The sequence below is a fragment of the Triticum aestivum genome, chromosome 7A (genome assembly GCF_018294505.1).
Source record: "Triticum aestivum cultivar Chinese Spring chromosome 7A, IWGSC CS RefSeq v2.1, whole genome shotgun sequence".
NCBI lineage: Eukaryota > Viridiplantae > Streptophyta > Magnoliopsida > Poales > Poaceae > Triticum > Triticum aestivum.
The window spans coordinates 678,877,740-678,894,122 of record NC_057812.1 but is presented as its reverse complement, the minus strand read 5'-3'; the positions used below and the strand labels follow the sequence as shown (position 1 = coordinate 678,894,122).

At 45.0% G+C, this 16,383-nt stretch overlaps 1 protein-coding gene and 1 non-coding gene across 2 annotated transcripts; both read right to left on the bottom strand.

The window, feature by feature from the left end:
• Positions 1–6,414: 6,414 nt before the first annotated feature.
• On the bottom strand, positions 6,415–6,496 carry TRNAS-AGA (transfer RNA serine (anticodon AGA)). The gene has a single exon. It is a non-coding gene; the product is annotated as a tRNA-Ser (tRNA).
• A 3,790-nt stretch (positions 6,497–10,286) lies between these two features.
• On the bottom strand, positions 10,287–11,135 carry LOC123154669 (ethylene-responsive transcription factor RAP2-13). The gene has a single exon (XM_044573335.1). The coding sequence runs from the start codon at positions 11,051–11,053 to the stop codon at positions 10,544–10,546; it is 510 nt and encodes a 169-aa protein (XP_044429270.1). The 5' UTR covers positions 11,054–11,135; the 3' UTR covers positions 10,287–10,543.
• Between the last annotated feature and the right edge of the window lie 5,248 nt (positions 11,136–16,383).

Genomic DNA, 16,383 nt, shown 5'->3' with positions numbered 1-16,383 from the left:
TCACTAATTGGCTAACTAAAAACTCAGGAGGTACGTTAGTTCAATTGTCATCACATTTATTACAAAAACTAAACTTTGCTAGCTCATGCGCAACTGAATTTGCTTCGCGAAAATAATGAGAGAAGATGACCTTTCCTATTGACGTTGATAAGTCTATGCACTCGGCGAAGATCGCTGCAGCTGCATCCCACCATTGATCTTGTCCTCGACAACAGTTGATGACGTTCAACGAGTCCGACTCCGCTTCTACTCTGTTGAAACCCAAGGAGTTCGCCAGAATTAATCCATCCCGCAATGCCATTGCTTCAATAGTCACAACATCTGCTGCCAGTGATATATATTTACAAAACCCTGCAATGAAATTCCCTCTATCATCTCGTAGCACACCTGCAACAAAGCCTGCTCCCTCATCCGCATGGAATGAAGCATCAACATTAAGTTTTATGAACCTTGGCTCTGGTCTCTTCCACCTATGCTCCATTAAAGTCGCTTTCTGCATCACAGAGTTTGTACAGTTTTTCACTATTGCAAGAATAGACATGTGCCACCTGAAGATAGGAGGAATAGAGTCATGATGAGTGTGTCGTCGACGCAGCCACCAGAGGTACCAGCATCCGGTCGCTATCACCTCCGTTTTCTTCACATTTGACATCATTATCAGAGGTTGGTCTGACTCCAACAGCAGAAACTCCAGGATCGCCGACCCCGATCTGTCTACTTGTAAAGCGAAGTCAATATGCTCTGATAGACCCAGCCCGGCCCATAGGCTCTTTGCTAAATCGCATTGGAACAGCATGTGACGCAGATCTTCCGCCCCCTGATGACACACTGGGCATGCACCATCAACAGGTATGTCTATTAGCGAGAATGGATTTAACTGGAACAATTCCTCTCAATGCCCGCCAACAGAAGATTTGAATTTTCCGTGGCACTTGAAGCTCCCATAGCTTCTTCCAAATCGCAGCTTGCATGGTACTACTAGACGATGAGCTTGGGAGATATTGACCTCTATACTTATGCGACCATTGTTCATGGTATGCACTCTTAACCGTAAATCTCCCATGCTTTGTTAGATGCCATGCAATAAAGTCCTCAAAAGCTTAGAAATTGAGCGGTATTTGCAGAATTCTAGTAGCGTCCACAGGATAAAAAATATCCCGTATCAATTGTTCATCCCACTGCAATGTAACTGGATCAATTAGCTCTACCACTCGTGAGATTAGGATCTGTCCCCGAGGAGTTATAACTCTCCTGTCCGGGCTGGAGGGAATCCATGGATCATTCCATATGCTTACATTCTCACCCGATCCGATTCGCCAAATATACCCTCTTTTAAAAATAGTTAGACCTGCTACCAGGCTCTGCCATGTGAATGAAGACCCAGGTTTTGGCCCAGCATGCAGCAAATCTGCATCGGGGTAATATTTCGCCTTCAAAATTCGAGCACAAAAAGACTCCGGATTTATAATCAATCTCCAACACTGTTTTGCAAGGAGCGCCAAGTTGAAAGAGTGTAGGTCACAAAAACCCAAACCCCCATCACACTTTGGTATACAAAGTTTCCACCAAGAGAACCAATGCATTTTTTTTATTTTCCTCATCATCTCCCCACCAATATTGAGCAATGACATCCATGATATCTTTGCAAACTCCTTTTGGTAGGCAAAAAACTGACATGGCAAACACAGGGATGGATTGAGCTACTGCTTTTAATAAAATTTCCTTACCCCCTGTAGAGAGTTGCTTCTCCATCCACCCTTTCAAGAGTTTCTTAATCTTCTCACAAAAGTGTTCAAAACAATCAATCCGGTCTGCACCTACCATAGCAGGTAGACCAAGATATTTATCTGTGAGAGCCTGGTTTGTAATATTTAGCTCCTGGCATATTTCATCTTTTGTTTGCAACAGAGTATTTGGACTAAAGAAAATGCTTGATTTCCCAACACTTACCAATTGTCCCGAATTTGCACAATAAGTCTCCAACACTTGCCGTAAGGAAGTTGCATTTAACATATCTACCCGCATGAGAATTAGAGAATCGTCAGCAAATAAAAGGTATGAAACCGACGGTGCATTCCTGCACACTCTTATCCCATCAATGCCACCAACTTCTTCTTCATACTGCAAAATGCTAGAAATACCCTCAGCACAAATCAGAAAGAGGTAAGGTGATAAAGGGTCACCTTGCCGAATTCCCCTCGACGGAATAAACATCTATGTTTCTTGTGAATTAAAACGAACCATGTATCTTACTGAGCTCACACATTCCATTATAAGATCTATCCACCGATCATCAAAACCCAGCCTTTTCATCATGTTCCTCAGGAAAACCCACTCAACTCTGTCATAAGCTTTATGCATGTCCAATTTGACTGCACACAGACCAGCCTGAGTATTCCTAGTGTTCTTAATTTTATGAATGCACTCATAAGCCACTAGAATATTGTCAGTTATCATTCTACCAGGAACAAATGCACTTTGGGTTGGAGATATTATATCTGGCAGAATACTTTTCAAACGACTAGAAAGCATCTTAGATATTATCTTGTACAGAACATTGCAAAGGCTGATTGGACGGTATTGAGTGATCACATCTGGGGAATCCACCTTAGGGATCAATACTATAGATGTATCGTTCCACTCTTGTGGAATATGTTTTGAGTTGATAGCATGTAGTACAGCAGCAGTAATATCCTCCCCAATAATGTGCCAATCCTTTTTAAAAAATATCGCATGTAGTCCGTCAGGACCCGGTGCCTTCAAATCCCCAATACTATACACCGCTTTACGAACATCATCAGAAGTAAATGGGGCCATCAACATGTCATTCATCTGAGTTGTTACCTTAGGCTGTACCTTTTGCAACAACGTCGGGTCCGTGTCAAATACCTCCGAGGTGAACAGCCCCTCAAAGTAGCTCTGGATATGAGAATTCAACTCATCCACATTCTCTATTATATTGCCACTGGCATCTTTCAATTTTTTAATAAAATTCTTTTTACGCCTCGCTGCTGCAAACGCTTGAAAAAAAGTTGTGTTTCTGTCACCAAACTTAAGCCAATCCACTCGTGATCTTTGCATACTCTGAATTTCCTCCAACTCCAGTAAATACTCCACCAATTCTGCAAGCCCCTTCCTCTTCGTCTCATTTTCATCAGTCATAGGCCCTGAAATGACCCTCTCTAACTCACGTTGGGATTTTCTTAACCTTTTCTTTGGTTTTTTCAGAACACGCTCGTCCCAATCATGAAAGACCGAATGCATTTTTGTAAGCTTCTCGAACACCCCCGGTGACGCTGGGTCGTTCTTCAAACTTTCCCATGTTTTTGTTACCAAGTCCGGGAACTGCGCTTCTCTCAACCATCACGCTACAAATCTCTTAGGTCCACCATTTGCAACTCCTTTGTTAACATAAAATTCTGTATTCAGCAACAAGGGTCGATGGTCTGAATGATTGAAGTTACAATGCTCTACACCAGCATTAGGGAACAGGCTAGCCCATTCATTGTTGATTAGGCCTCTATCCAGTCTTTCTCTAATTCTCCCTCTTCTCCATGTAAAAGTATCTCCAATATACCCCATATCATGTAACCTGCAGTCATCGATTGCCTGTTGAAAAGCTACCATATATTGTGGGGGCCGTGGGTTACCCCCCTCCTTCTCATGCAAGAAAAGGATCTCATTGAGGTCTCCCATCATCAACCATGGAAGATTATTATTGCTCTGATATAGATCTCGCATTCGACCCCATATCAAGTGTTTGTTTGCCCAGCGGAATTCTTCATACATACCAATAAATCGCCACGTATTATTATCACACGTGATCTGAACATCTATGAACATTGGGTCTAGTCCAAGTCTTTGGACCGTTATTCCATTACACCACAACAGAATCAGACCTCCACTTCTCCCATTGCTAGTACACACCATTTTCTGATCCATCTTTAAACGTCTCCTCAAGCATTCAGCTGGAAAACTATCCATGTGAGTCTCCGATAGAAACATCACGTCGGGACATGTGCTTCGCTGGACGTCCAGCAAAGCTCGAACTGCCGGTTCGTTCCCAAGCCCCCGGCAGTTCCAAGATAGTAGTTTCATTGCGCCCGGCGATCATCCTCGCGGGACGTCGCCGATGTATTTTCTTGGTGTTTATTACTGTCCACCGCTAGCCCATCCTTGTCCTTAAACTTTTTCATGTTCGAGTTTTTCTGAGGTGTGTTTGATGGCTCCATCTCCCTCTCTTCGTCTTGTGCATCTCCCCCAAATAGATTTATTTTTTGTGCAATGGTGGCCATCTCCGGGGCCTTCTCTGAACTACTCCCAGCAAAGGGAATTATAGCAGATTTTGGGTCTGAAACCATATTTGTTTTACCTCCAGATAAGGCTACAGAATTGCTATCTGCTGCTAGTCTCTTTCCCAGGACGTTATCAGACTCCACATTAACTCTTGCATCCTGAGTCGATGCTTGAACAATCTCATCACCTATCCTCCCTCCTTCTTCCGCCCCTTCCATGTGATTATAATTATATCTCCATGGCATGTCATAGTTACCTCCATTACTTGGATCAGGTGGGTTGAATTGGCTGTTTGTGCCCCGGCCTCTTCCAAACCCATGTCCAGATCCTCGGCCCCGCCCACCTTGATTTTCTTCTCCCTCTTTCTGTCTATCCGCAGGGCCTCGACCACCTCGGCCACCACCTCTTCCTCTTCTTCCTGCCAACAGGAAGCTCCCCCATTCAAATTTAGATTGATCATGTTCCCCAGAACCACATTCTTCATGCCAGTGGCCCATAAAACCACAAGCGTGGCAAAACGTTGGAAGTTTCTCAAACTTCACTAGGTACTTCTCTGTCTCACCTCCCTTTGTGATTCCAACTGCCCTAGTCAACTTTTTGTTTACATCCAAACTCACTCTTGCCCTGATGAATTCACCAATGAAACCATTCGGTAATGTAACCTGAACTTCCTCCACCAAGCCAACTCTGCTAGCTAGATTATGTAAAGCACTCTTACTCTTCAGAACTCCATCCGGCAACCTGTGAATCTGGCACCAAGTTTCCAACCTGTCTAACTTTATTCTCTCTGGTTTTGTAAATCCATCATACTCGGCCATGAGCAAAGCCATACCGTGAAAATCCCAAGGCCCCTGATGCATGGCCTTATTCCAGTCCGCCAGACAGCTGAATTGAATAGAAAAGAGGTTTGCTTTGATCCTTCTCCAAACCACCGGTTGGGCAGGATTCCACGCCGCCTTCATCTCCGCGATCAGGGCACTCTGGCTAAAACTTTTCATCGTCAGAACCCGCCCTAGGGCAAGCCACTTCGGTTTAATCTCGTCCGCATCAATTTCATCTTCCCAGACTAGGTCATCTGCTTCATCTTCCTCTAGGTTCAATCTCTCAAGCAGCCTGCTGGTATCGTCTTCCTGTTCCTGGGTGCCCGATCCGCTCCCCTGCCCCTCCGCCATGATCGCTCAAGGTCTCCCTGGTAGACCAAATTGACTTGGGGGGCGAAAACAATAGAGAGGAGGAGCGGGTAGGTGCTCGAGCAGAAAGGAAGCCAATCGACGGAGTGCCGATCGGGTCTCGAAGGAACTCACGGCGGTCGCGCCGCCGGAGGACTAGAGAACCCTAGGTTCGCGACCTAGGGGAAGGTTCGCAAGCCCCTTGGAAGCTCCTATTCAACGCTGAAACCATGAAATTCCTGTATAACATTCACATGAGCCGCCCCACGAAATTCCCGCTAGCTCAACTCGGCTCCCTGGTCCACTCGCTCGCTTAGTATATTTTTTTCACTTAGCTCCACTGCTATCTTATAAATAGCAAGGAAGTGAAAGAGGGGACCACCAAACATAGGTGTGTACCATTGGCCGGCTATCTTTTCTTTTAAAGTTCGTTAAATCAAAAGATGCTCACTGATTTTTAAAATATTACAAACTAAAAACCATGAGTATAAAAATATGTTCAATGTTTTTTTTAAATCTTGGATTTCAAAAATATTCACAAATTTGAAATAAAGTTTGCAAAATTAAGAAATGTTCAAAGGATGTTTTTAAAACTTAAAAAATATTCATGAATTTTTAAAAATGTTAAAGGATTGTAAGAAAATGTTTACAATTATTTTTAATGTTTACATTTATTTTTAATGTTCACAATTTGTAGTAAAAGTGCATGACTTAAAATGTGAAAATAAAATAAATGTTCGGCGGCTGTCGATCCCGTTTCATAACTTAAATAAAAAAACAGAATCTAGAAATGGTGATTCTGTTTGGTACGCTTCTAGAACAAAACAACATCCTCCAAGATAACAATTGGTGGAGACCATTCGTCTGGTTAGAAACAAGCATAGGGAAGTGTTCAAAAAAAAAGAAACAAGCATAGGGAAACAAGAGGAAAACGAAAGGAAAAAAAAGGCGTGGTCGGCAGGATTCGAACCTGCGCGGGCAAAGCCCACATGATTTCTAGTCATGCCCGATAACCACTCCGGCACGACCACTTGCATGCGTAATATTTGGCAGTAGACTTAATGTAGTTTCTTTCCTCATACACTTTGGAGTACATAAACCATTTGAACCAGAACACTAGCAATTAAGCCATATTTCCATATTCGCTGCGATCAATCAACCACATTATATATACTCTCAGGCACAAATGTACAGTGGCCGAACAACATCAACTCCTAATTTCACCGTTAGACACTCATCACTCACAAGTAAGATCAGCCCCTAGTTCCCTATTTATTCTTGACGACCAGCCTTTCCTGGTACTCGAGGATTGGGCTTGATTATTAACCAAGATAAAAATCCTGATACTGATGCTTAATGGTTGTATGCATCCTTAGTTGTTGCAAAGGTTGGAAGTGAAATCCACCCCGCACGCCACCGGGCACCTCCATCCCCATCCTCCCCTCTGTCGCCGCTGGAGGAAGCCGCCGGGCGGCTGACGGCGACGGCAGAGGACCTCTTCCCTCTATGTAATGACTTTGTCAGGCTTCTCTATGACCCCAATCGGTAATCAAGCACTTCTTCTTCGACCTAGAGCTATAGAGGTGTTAATTTCTTCTGATTCACTTTGTTTATTGGCACCCTGTACTGTACTGTACACTATGTGATGACTTTGTCAAGCTTCAAGATTTCCTGGGAGCAATTCTTGATTTTTGCCAGGCTTCAAGATTCACTTCACAAGCACTCGTGAGATTTGGGGGGCATTCAACTTACTAATAAGGTGTCTTACTTGTGAGAGTTCAATTCACAGTTCAACATGTATCACGACAGCCCCTTGTGTTGATACAGCTACTAGTATGTCTCTGGAATGAATGATCCCTCTTTATTATACACTTATTAGAACTTGGTTTCTTCTTTCCAGATGCAGAGGCCGGGGGTCGTCCGCCTTTTCTAAAAAATTAAAAAAAAAACTACAGAGACATGGCCTTGACTGAGTGTGTTTTACTTACTACTCCCTCTGTCCCAAATTTCTTGTGTTTTACTTACTACTCCCTCTGTCCCAAATTTCTTGACAAGAATTTTGGAACGGAGGGAGTACTTACACATGTAGAGGTTTTATTCAGTCAAATCCCACCAATCCAATTAATCATGGCCTTGTCTCTTATCAAAAAGGAAAACACAAGAGACCTTTCCTTAGTTGTGCATTAATAGCGCCTCTATACTGCTACATTATACGTATGATGTTGTACATTGTCAGTACATACTAAGTTACTAGATAGGCAAGTTCCTCTTCAGACGTGCTAAAAAACAGAGTTATTCCGCATGATATTATAAAGTTTCTTTTCGCGTCCAATCTTCCCCTTTCCGCTTCCCAGCCCTTCTTCGACCTAGAGCAGTTATAGAGGTGTTAATTTCTTCTGAATCGGTTTGATTTCTTGGCACACTATCCATGTGTGTGGCGTTAACCAACCGTTAATATATATGGGGACGCTGTCCTAGATTAAATTCATGTGTTTACCAGTGTGAGTTTATTCTTTCTGTCAGGCTTCAAGTTCAAGCAAGGGTTTGTTTGGACTTTGCAAGATTCAGTTCACAACTACTCCACTTGTGAGATTTTGCATTCAGCCTACAGGTGTATTACTCGTGAGACTTCAGTTGGCAGTACAATATGTTATGTTAGATGCTACTCCTATGTCTCTCGAATGAATCATCACCCTTTATACACTTAGAACTCGGTTTATTTCATCTGAGTAAGACCTGTCTGTCTTGAGGTTCAGCTGCTTCTTCTGCGGCTGCTGCCCTGCACTGATCCTTGCTTCTCCAACGTTCACACTCTCACACACATCATGCAAATGCATTTTTTTTGTCAGGCTTGACGAAAGAAAAGAGTTTGGTTTTGCAAGCTTCAGTTCAGAGTGTGTGCTAATTACGGCGTGTTTATGCTTAGATATAACAACCCCACATCATGTAGGAGTAGGATGAAATGAATCCATGTGTTTTACCCTAATTGTGAGATTTGATTCTGTCAAATCTCACAAGTAGACCAGTTAATCATTGCCCTGTCTCTGCTCAAAACATAAGAGAACTTTCCGTAGTTGTGTATTAATAGCACGTATATATATTACTAGCACATTATTTTATTTTGCACTTGTCAGTACTTGCTAAGTTACTAGATAGGCAGTTTACTCGTACTCAGAGAGTCAGAGGTACTAAGAAAATCAGAGTTATTCTGCAGGACCCTCCTCTGCGTCTTTCTTGAGGCTTATACAACAGCTGCGGAGATATCACCCACATCTCATCTCACATGGAGTGTGCTTTCTTTCCCCATTGCCATTGCCCACTCCATCCTTTCAAACTGAGTTTCAGAGACAGCCAAGCCAGGTTTGCCCCCCAACCTGCTCAGCTTACTAGATTATACTCCCTCCATTTCTTTTTAGTATGCTTATAAAGTTTGGTCAAAGTCAAGCTTTGTAAAATTTGACTAAATTTATATTAAAAAATATCAACACTCACAATATGAAATCAATCAGATGAACCATGAAATGTATATTCATACTATATAGTTTTAGTATTGTAGATGTTCATATTTTTTGATATAAATTTGGTCAAACATTGTGTAGTTTGACTTTGACCAAACTTTATACGCGGAGTAAAAAACGGAGGGAGTATTATTTATTATTATGTGTTGTCAGTTTGATTTTGTTCTTCTTGCGCTGTGAGCATTCTTTTCTTTTTGGGTCATGCTTCATGGAAGGGTTTGGACTATCCACATGCTTACTAAGAGTATCTACAGTTGGACTTGACAAATCTGACCCCTCAAACGTTCACGGACGCGTCCGGGGACAGTGACCGGTCACCCCTTGAAAATGCATTTCACATCCGAATACCTCAAATTAGTGATCTTTGACCGGAGCTCGTCCGTTTCCGCTCGCCTGGCTCCGCCCTGGCCATGTCCGGCGGGCAGAGTGTTGGATCGGTCGCCGGCAAGGTAGGGTAGAGCGTAGGACACGAACTGGCTCACGGGACTCAAGGCCCTGCCGTCTCTCATGCCCTACTCTTCCTCGCCAGAGACCGAAATCCGAACGGTGCCGGTGGACGTCAGATCGATGATGGATCCATCCGAGGACGAGCCGCCGACGTCCACCACGATATGGTTGCGGCGCTCGGACGGATGCGTCATACGGGGCGCCGCCTCGCCGACATCCGTCGTCGCGAGGGCTGCCACCGCCTCCTGCTCCCGGTGCCTTGCACGGCGGGCACGCCCTGCCATGACCTTGTCAGACGAGGCCCATGGTGCGCCCCGATGCTCAGCGCGCCACCGGAGGGGTTCGCGTCTGCCAGCCCGTTCGGACGCCAGATGGACCGCACGGCCTCCAGCGAGGCAGCTATTGCCGGCCTAGCGCCGGATCCATGCCCCATTTGAGCGGAAGCAACGGATTCCCGACGGATGGAGTCCGAGCGCAACCGTCCACGGGCCTCCTCCCTGGCGCGGCGGAGCGCAAGCCGGACGACCATCTCCTCCTCGGGGCCGCGCGGTATGAGCTCGGGGTCGACGGATCTGGAGGTGAAAGACTCAGATCCGCTGCCCGCCATGCCGGAGAGGACCGAAAGGAGCCGAAGACGAGTTTGGGTGGCGGAGGAGAGTGAAATGGGTAGGGTTTGGTCCGACGAACAGATGGACAGGATTTTATGTGGGGTCGGTTGGGCCAGCGTGGGCCGGGTCTGACGTGCGTGCCCGGACGCCCCATATCTGCCGCATATTTGAGGGGTCCGTCCGGGTGTAAATTTTGTGATCGGACGGCCTGCCCCGGACATTTGAGACGAGTTTGAGGGGTCCCGTTGTAGATGCTCTAACGCGTCTTACTTTTGAAAGTTAAAATGACAGTACAATATGTTACTCCCTCTGTAACATTTTGAGCAGTGAGCGAGTCCCGGTCGATCTCCTAGGACGGGTACATGTTGAGCATGAAACTCTCCGACTCGTCCCCCCAAGTTGAGCTGTTCCATCGCCGCCAGTGGATAGGAGACGCGGAAGCGGAAGCCGACAACGTGTCAACGTACGTAGCCGAGCCACCAGAGTTCCCGAAGGGCGGGGCAGTTTATTGGCGTGGCCTTGGAGTATGATTCTTGGACGCGGCGATGGTGCGGGAGATGACCTGGAGCTTGGCATCAACGGCAGCGTTGAGGGGGGGCCGCGACGAGGCGGCCTTGTCCGGGAAGTTGAGCCGCGCGGCGTCCCCGTGGAGGCGGCAGGCGGCCTGGTCGTAAGCATGAGCAGCCTCCTCGGCGGTGTCGAAGGTTCCGAGCCAGAGCCTGGTCTGGTTGCGCGGCAGCCGGATCTCCGCCACCCACTTGCACCCGTGCCGCTGCCGCACGCCGCGGTACAGCTTCACCGCCGCAGGCGCGGCTGCTGCGGTCTTCATTGGCTGGGCACGAGGAGGCAGCCCGGCCTGCGGGCGAAGAAGACGCGGGCGCGCCTGGACATGCTGAGTATGGGTCGGCGCCATGCGGGCTCCGGCGGGGAAAGACGGGGGCAAGAAGAAGGGGTGAGAGGCCGGCCTCTGGGGCGGCGGAGCATCTCCGGTAAAAGGCTCGAGCGCTCCCGCCATGAAATCTACGTACTTGGAAATTGCTTTGGGGATTTCTATGGTTGGTGTTCTTGGTGGCGCGGAGTCGTGGCCTAGGGAGCTTCTCGTATTTTATAATCGCCTCTGTTGTCCAAGTGGTCCATTGGCGTGGCGGCACGTAAGCCCATGTGTGGAGCCGCAACCGGCTGCTGTCGGTGGGCTGCGGATGAGCTCAGGCGGTTGGCAGTTAATTGCGTGACGCGCTGGTTGGCTCGGAGGGGCTCCAGGTGGCCTGGGCGGTGCCGTCCCAGAGTTCACTTGGGCGGCGGACGGTGCTGCTCGGCGCCGGGGGACGGGGACGGGCTCCGGAGCGGAGAAGGCTGCAGCCGGTGCGGGTGGTGGCCCAGGCACGCGAGGGAGCCAGGGGAGGCGATGCCGGGGACGTGCGGGTGCGGGCGGTGTCCTGGTCCTGGCGTGCAACACGCGCGCTCTGGGCACGCACACGGGGCGTTCGACGAAATGCTAGGGGATCTAGGAAGCTCTACTGGTTACGAGTTTTGGAAGGATGGCTACTCTTGCTCTGGTAGAGATGATGGACATGTTTGTTTGGCCAAATGACCAGGTGTCGATTGCAAGTTCATGAGCTCGCAGGTTTCTGCCATGCACATGAGGTGCTTGACGAAATGAAACAGTGGCCTAGGGAATTTTTTTGGTCATGAAACCAGGCAGAATGATGTCTCCTTACATGATAGTGATGACAGCAGGGTTGTTTAGGCAGAATAACAAAGTTTCTAGTACAAGTTTTCATCGAATTCAGTTCTGACCCAAAACTCCAGGGAATTATTTGGTGAACTTGCAAGATGCAAATGGAGCTGATCTTCAGGACTTCAGGGTTTCTTTGGAAGGACTGCAAGATGGAAAAATTTCAGAATTGTTTGAGCAAAAGAAAATAGGGTTGTAGGTCTTTTAATAAATTCCAGTCATTTTTGTTTCCCGTTTTCCAAATTCCTCTCCTCCATACACAAAACTTTTTGAAAAAATTATTGGTATTGATAATATTCCTTCATTACTTGTGAAATTCAGTAGGAAATATTTTCATCATAAAATTTCCCAAAAAAAATTCTTTAATGGCATTTTGAAAACCCTAAATTGCTCCTGTTGCACTAAAACTATGTCAAAAAAAATCTAGAAATGCAAAAAAATTATGTGAGATCCTGTGATGCCTATAGATCATTTTTGTGCAAAAACCCGTCTTGGCCATTAAATTCTTTTTATCACGACATCCACTTTCCAATTCCGGACCAGTTTGAGCATATTACTATTATACAAGAAAATTTTATTTCTATCAAAATTTTATTATTATTTTGTAAAAACTTGGGTTAAATATTTGGCTTGTTACAGTAGTGCACTTGGATCTGGAGATAGATGTACCATACTACCAAAACTGTAGCTAGAATTGGCAACTGGATCTAGAGCTAATTCTTCAAAAATATGAAACGAAGCTTCTCCACACAATGTTACTACTGCATGAGGGTTCGTTTTAGAACCAAATAGACATTTGTTTAAGGATAGCCCCCACTTATCACCTATTTAGAACGGATTTTTTCACTTGAGCTGCTTCTGTTACTCAAGATTCTGCTACTAGTTGGAGGAACAGTCAGATGATTTTCTCTCAATTTGAGATCTTGAATTCCATTGTAACTCAGGGTGTGTGCCTAAAAAATGGTTGCATAAATAAGTAGCTCTTAGAAATGAACTGGATTAATAAAAGATAACTAGTAGTGATACCAACTTTTATACATGTAAGCAGGTCACCAATCTTTTTTTAAAAATTGACCCATACACAATTTAACATAAGTAGGTGTCAAATACAATAAGGAGATACAATAGGAGTTTCGAAGTTGAAGTTGTTCTATGAGAATTTCTGTTGTAGTTTTGAGAAGGTGCTTTGTCCTTTTGAGAACAACTGGTCATACAATTCTTTTTGTAACTGATGAACAAAGTTAGTTGAACTAGTAAAAAAGGGAGAGCTAGTAAAATGATGACAAACAGAGTAACTTGTACCTTTTGTGATACCAATGTCTCCAATATACTTGTACTCCTGATCATTGTGATTTGGAGTGATGCTTGCACCTGGTAGTTCTATCCTTTTAGGACCTAGAAGCTGGTACAATGTTTCAGTTGCTCGTTGAAAGAATAAATGTCGTCCTCACTTTCGGTGAATTTGATCACCAGATGCCTTATGAGTTCTTAAAAGAGAGTTTGAAGTATTGGCGGATCGACAATTGCCTGTATTGGTATTTCTAAGAAGAAATTCTTAAATATGGAGGATAATGGAGAAGAAATTAATATCCTTTTGGGATTGCGGCAAAGTACTTGCAAGATGTCATCTACATATGTTCTCATAGTTAGGATTGAATCTTCAATCATTCTTGGAGAAATTTTGAGACAATACTTGAAGGTTTCAGTTTGGCCTATTGTTAAAAGAAGAAGAAAAGGAACATACATTACAAGATGAAGCACTGCTAAATACTGTGTTCCAATACTGTGTATATAGAAAAACATACCTCAATACTATGCTCAATTTTCATTTTATCATGAATATAATTTTGAATGCTCCTTGGAATTGGTCGGACCCTTCCCTGGACCCTGCGCAAGCGGGAGCTATGTGCACCGTGCTGCCTTTTTTTTGAAATTTTGTAAATATCGTCATCCTGCAAGTGAAACCTTCTAAAAGGTGTCGTAGAAATGTGCTTTAACTATTTAAGTTGATTAAAAAGTAAGATAAAGGATGCAGTGGGACCACACGGATATTGAATTACTAAATAGTCATATGAACTTGTTGACTTATAGCTAATCTCCCAAATGAGTCGTTTGAAGAATGTCGGGAGTCAAGGGTTATGTATGATTTGACTATATTTGTAGTCAAAGGACTGGCCTTGGAGATTTTGGTACGAAGGTTGAATTCTATAGTTATAAGAAAAATTCAAAATATGATGTCTACGTGTAGTAGAAAACGTCAATAATTAGCAGTGATGCTTTAATGATGTAGAAAGAACTACATTCACCTGGGAACAATACTAACCACTAGTACAATGTACGCTCCTATAATTAAGTTACAATGAACTCACCCTAATGATGCCATGTCATCATGATTAACATTATTAAATTTAAATGAAGAATTAATTCAACTATCAAATTCAAATTTAGAAATAAGAAAACAAAAATATTTTCCAAATTGTCATTTAAAAATGTTCATATCATCTGATTAAATACCTAAGAAATTTTCCAAGTGGAACTAAACTCACTGGGAATTGTAATTTGACTCCAGCAACAATTAATGTGGACCAATAGTATTTAAATAGGCAGATTTGGAATAAACAAATATTTATGCATTTCCAAATATTGCAAAAGCTTGTGTATGTCATTGCTACATTAAATAGTATTTATATGTCAAATATCATGATCAACAAAATCTATTTTTCACCTCAAGTAATTATAAAACATGAGCTATATTAATTAGGAGATAAGGAAAAGAATAAAAAGGGAAAACTACACTGTGCATTTCGGCCTGTTGCTACATTATACGGCTCAGCCCACCCAGCGGGTCGTCCCCTACCTTTGTTCACCAGAGGTGAGGTGGACGCCGCACGCACGGCCGTGGCCACGTGCCGGCCATCCGCTGCCTCCCCGACATCTATAAGTCCCCCTCGACCCCCTGCACCCCCGCACCCCTGCTTTCCCACACTCCCTCACTCGCCATCACCGATTGTGCTCTTGCCCGAGCTCAGTCGTGGCCATGTCCACGTCGATCCCGTGGCCAGAAGCCTCCACACGCCATAAGATGGCCAGAAGATCCGTATTGTCGTGCTAATCATCCCCACTGAAGGGCACTTCGCCAAGCCGCCGCATCGCGCCGCCCTCGTCGGTCTTCCTTGTCTTTGTCCGCTGGCCACCGCCGTCGATAGTGTCGCCGTCAAGCCTTCCCGACCTTCACTGAACCCGCCATGAGCTCCACGGTGAGCCCCTCTCCCCATTACCCCTCCCCTCGCTCAATCTATGTCGTTTGCCTACGCCCCGCACTTCGGCCACCAAGGCCGAAGCTCGCCCACGCGCCCTGCCTTGCCTTCGCCGCACGATGTTTTACCCAGGTTCGGACCCTCTTGATGAGGTAAACCCCTGTGTCATGCCCTTATATATTGATTGTGATGGGGTGCAAAGTACAGATTGATCTACCTCAAGATCGTATGAGGATGTTGTAAGCTCTAAACGTTGCGAAGGTGTACGCGTGTCTCTACAGACTAAACCCCACGACTTATATAGACACCGGGGGTACCTAGGGTTTACACATGGTCGGTTACAATTTAGGGATAAACACGCTAATCCTTCAAATACGCTTGAAGTGTACGCCAAGCCTCCAGGAGTTCTTCATCTTGATTACGCCGAGGACCAGGGCCATCATGGCCCATTCATCAGTCTTTGATGGGTCCTCGGCCCAGCCCATAACCAATGGACCGATGTGAGAAACACTCCCTAATTCATGACACCACCAGAGACGACAAGGATTGCCGCTCGAGCCACCCCACGAGAGTGACATGGCGTGCGTACCTCTTTGTGAGAATAAATCATCTTAAGTTTTAGAAAAAGGCCATCCCGGTTGAAACAACCATTTCGATTGCTACCACAGCCAAACCTCAAAAAAATGATTTGACATCACATATAAGTGCTATCTACTCCCTCTGTACCGAAATACATGTCGTTGGAGTAGCTGAATTCAGCTACTCCAACGACATGTATTTCGGTACAGAGGGAGTAGATACTAATATGGCGAACCATTAGTATATCGGATATTACCAGGAGGCCCTTCCCGCTTGTTTGACTCATCCTAGATGGTTTGGCACCTGTCGACGCGGGTCAAACAAAAAAAAAGCTTTTTCGCATCATCCGTCCCAACACACCAATCTACGCCAAGATAAAGAATTCTGGGTTGCCAGAAACAAACCATGTGATTAAAGGTCTTGCCTAGAATTGCCATCAAAATGCACTCCATTAGTTAATCCCTCCTCCTTAGGGTAGTATAAATAAGTACATCCGCGACTATAACATGAGTAGAGTCGAATTCTCGCACTAACCAAAGAGCAGATATGCTAGCCAAAATACTTTCATATTCAAGCAACTAATTTCTGGGTAAAAGAAGAAGAAAGAACTCCACGGGCCGACCAAATTTCCCCGGTTCTTCACCGAGCACCATTTAGATCGGATAACGTGTCTATCTCGGGGATTGTCGATTCATGCAATCTTGCGAGTCATACGCAATGCGAAAGACAAAAATGCATTAAAACAGTCTGCCTATTTCATTAGTTCATCGTAGA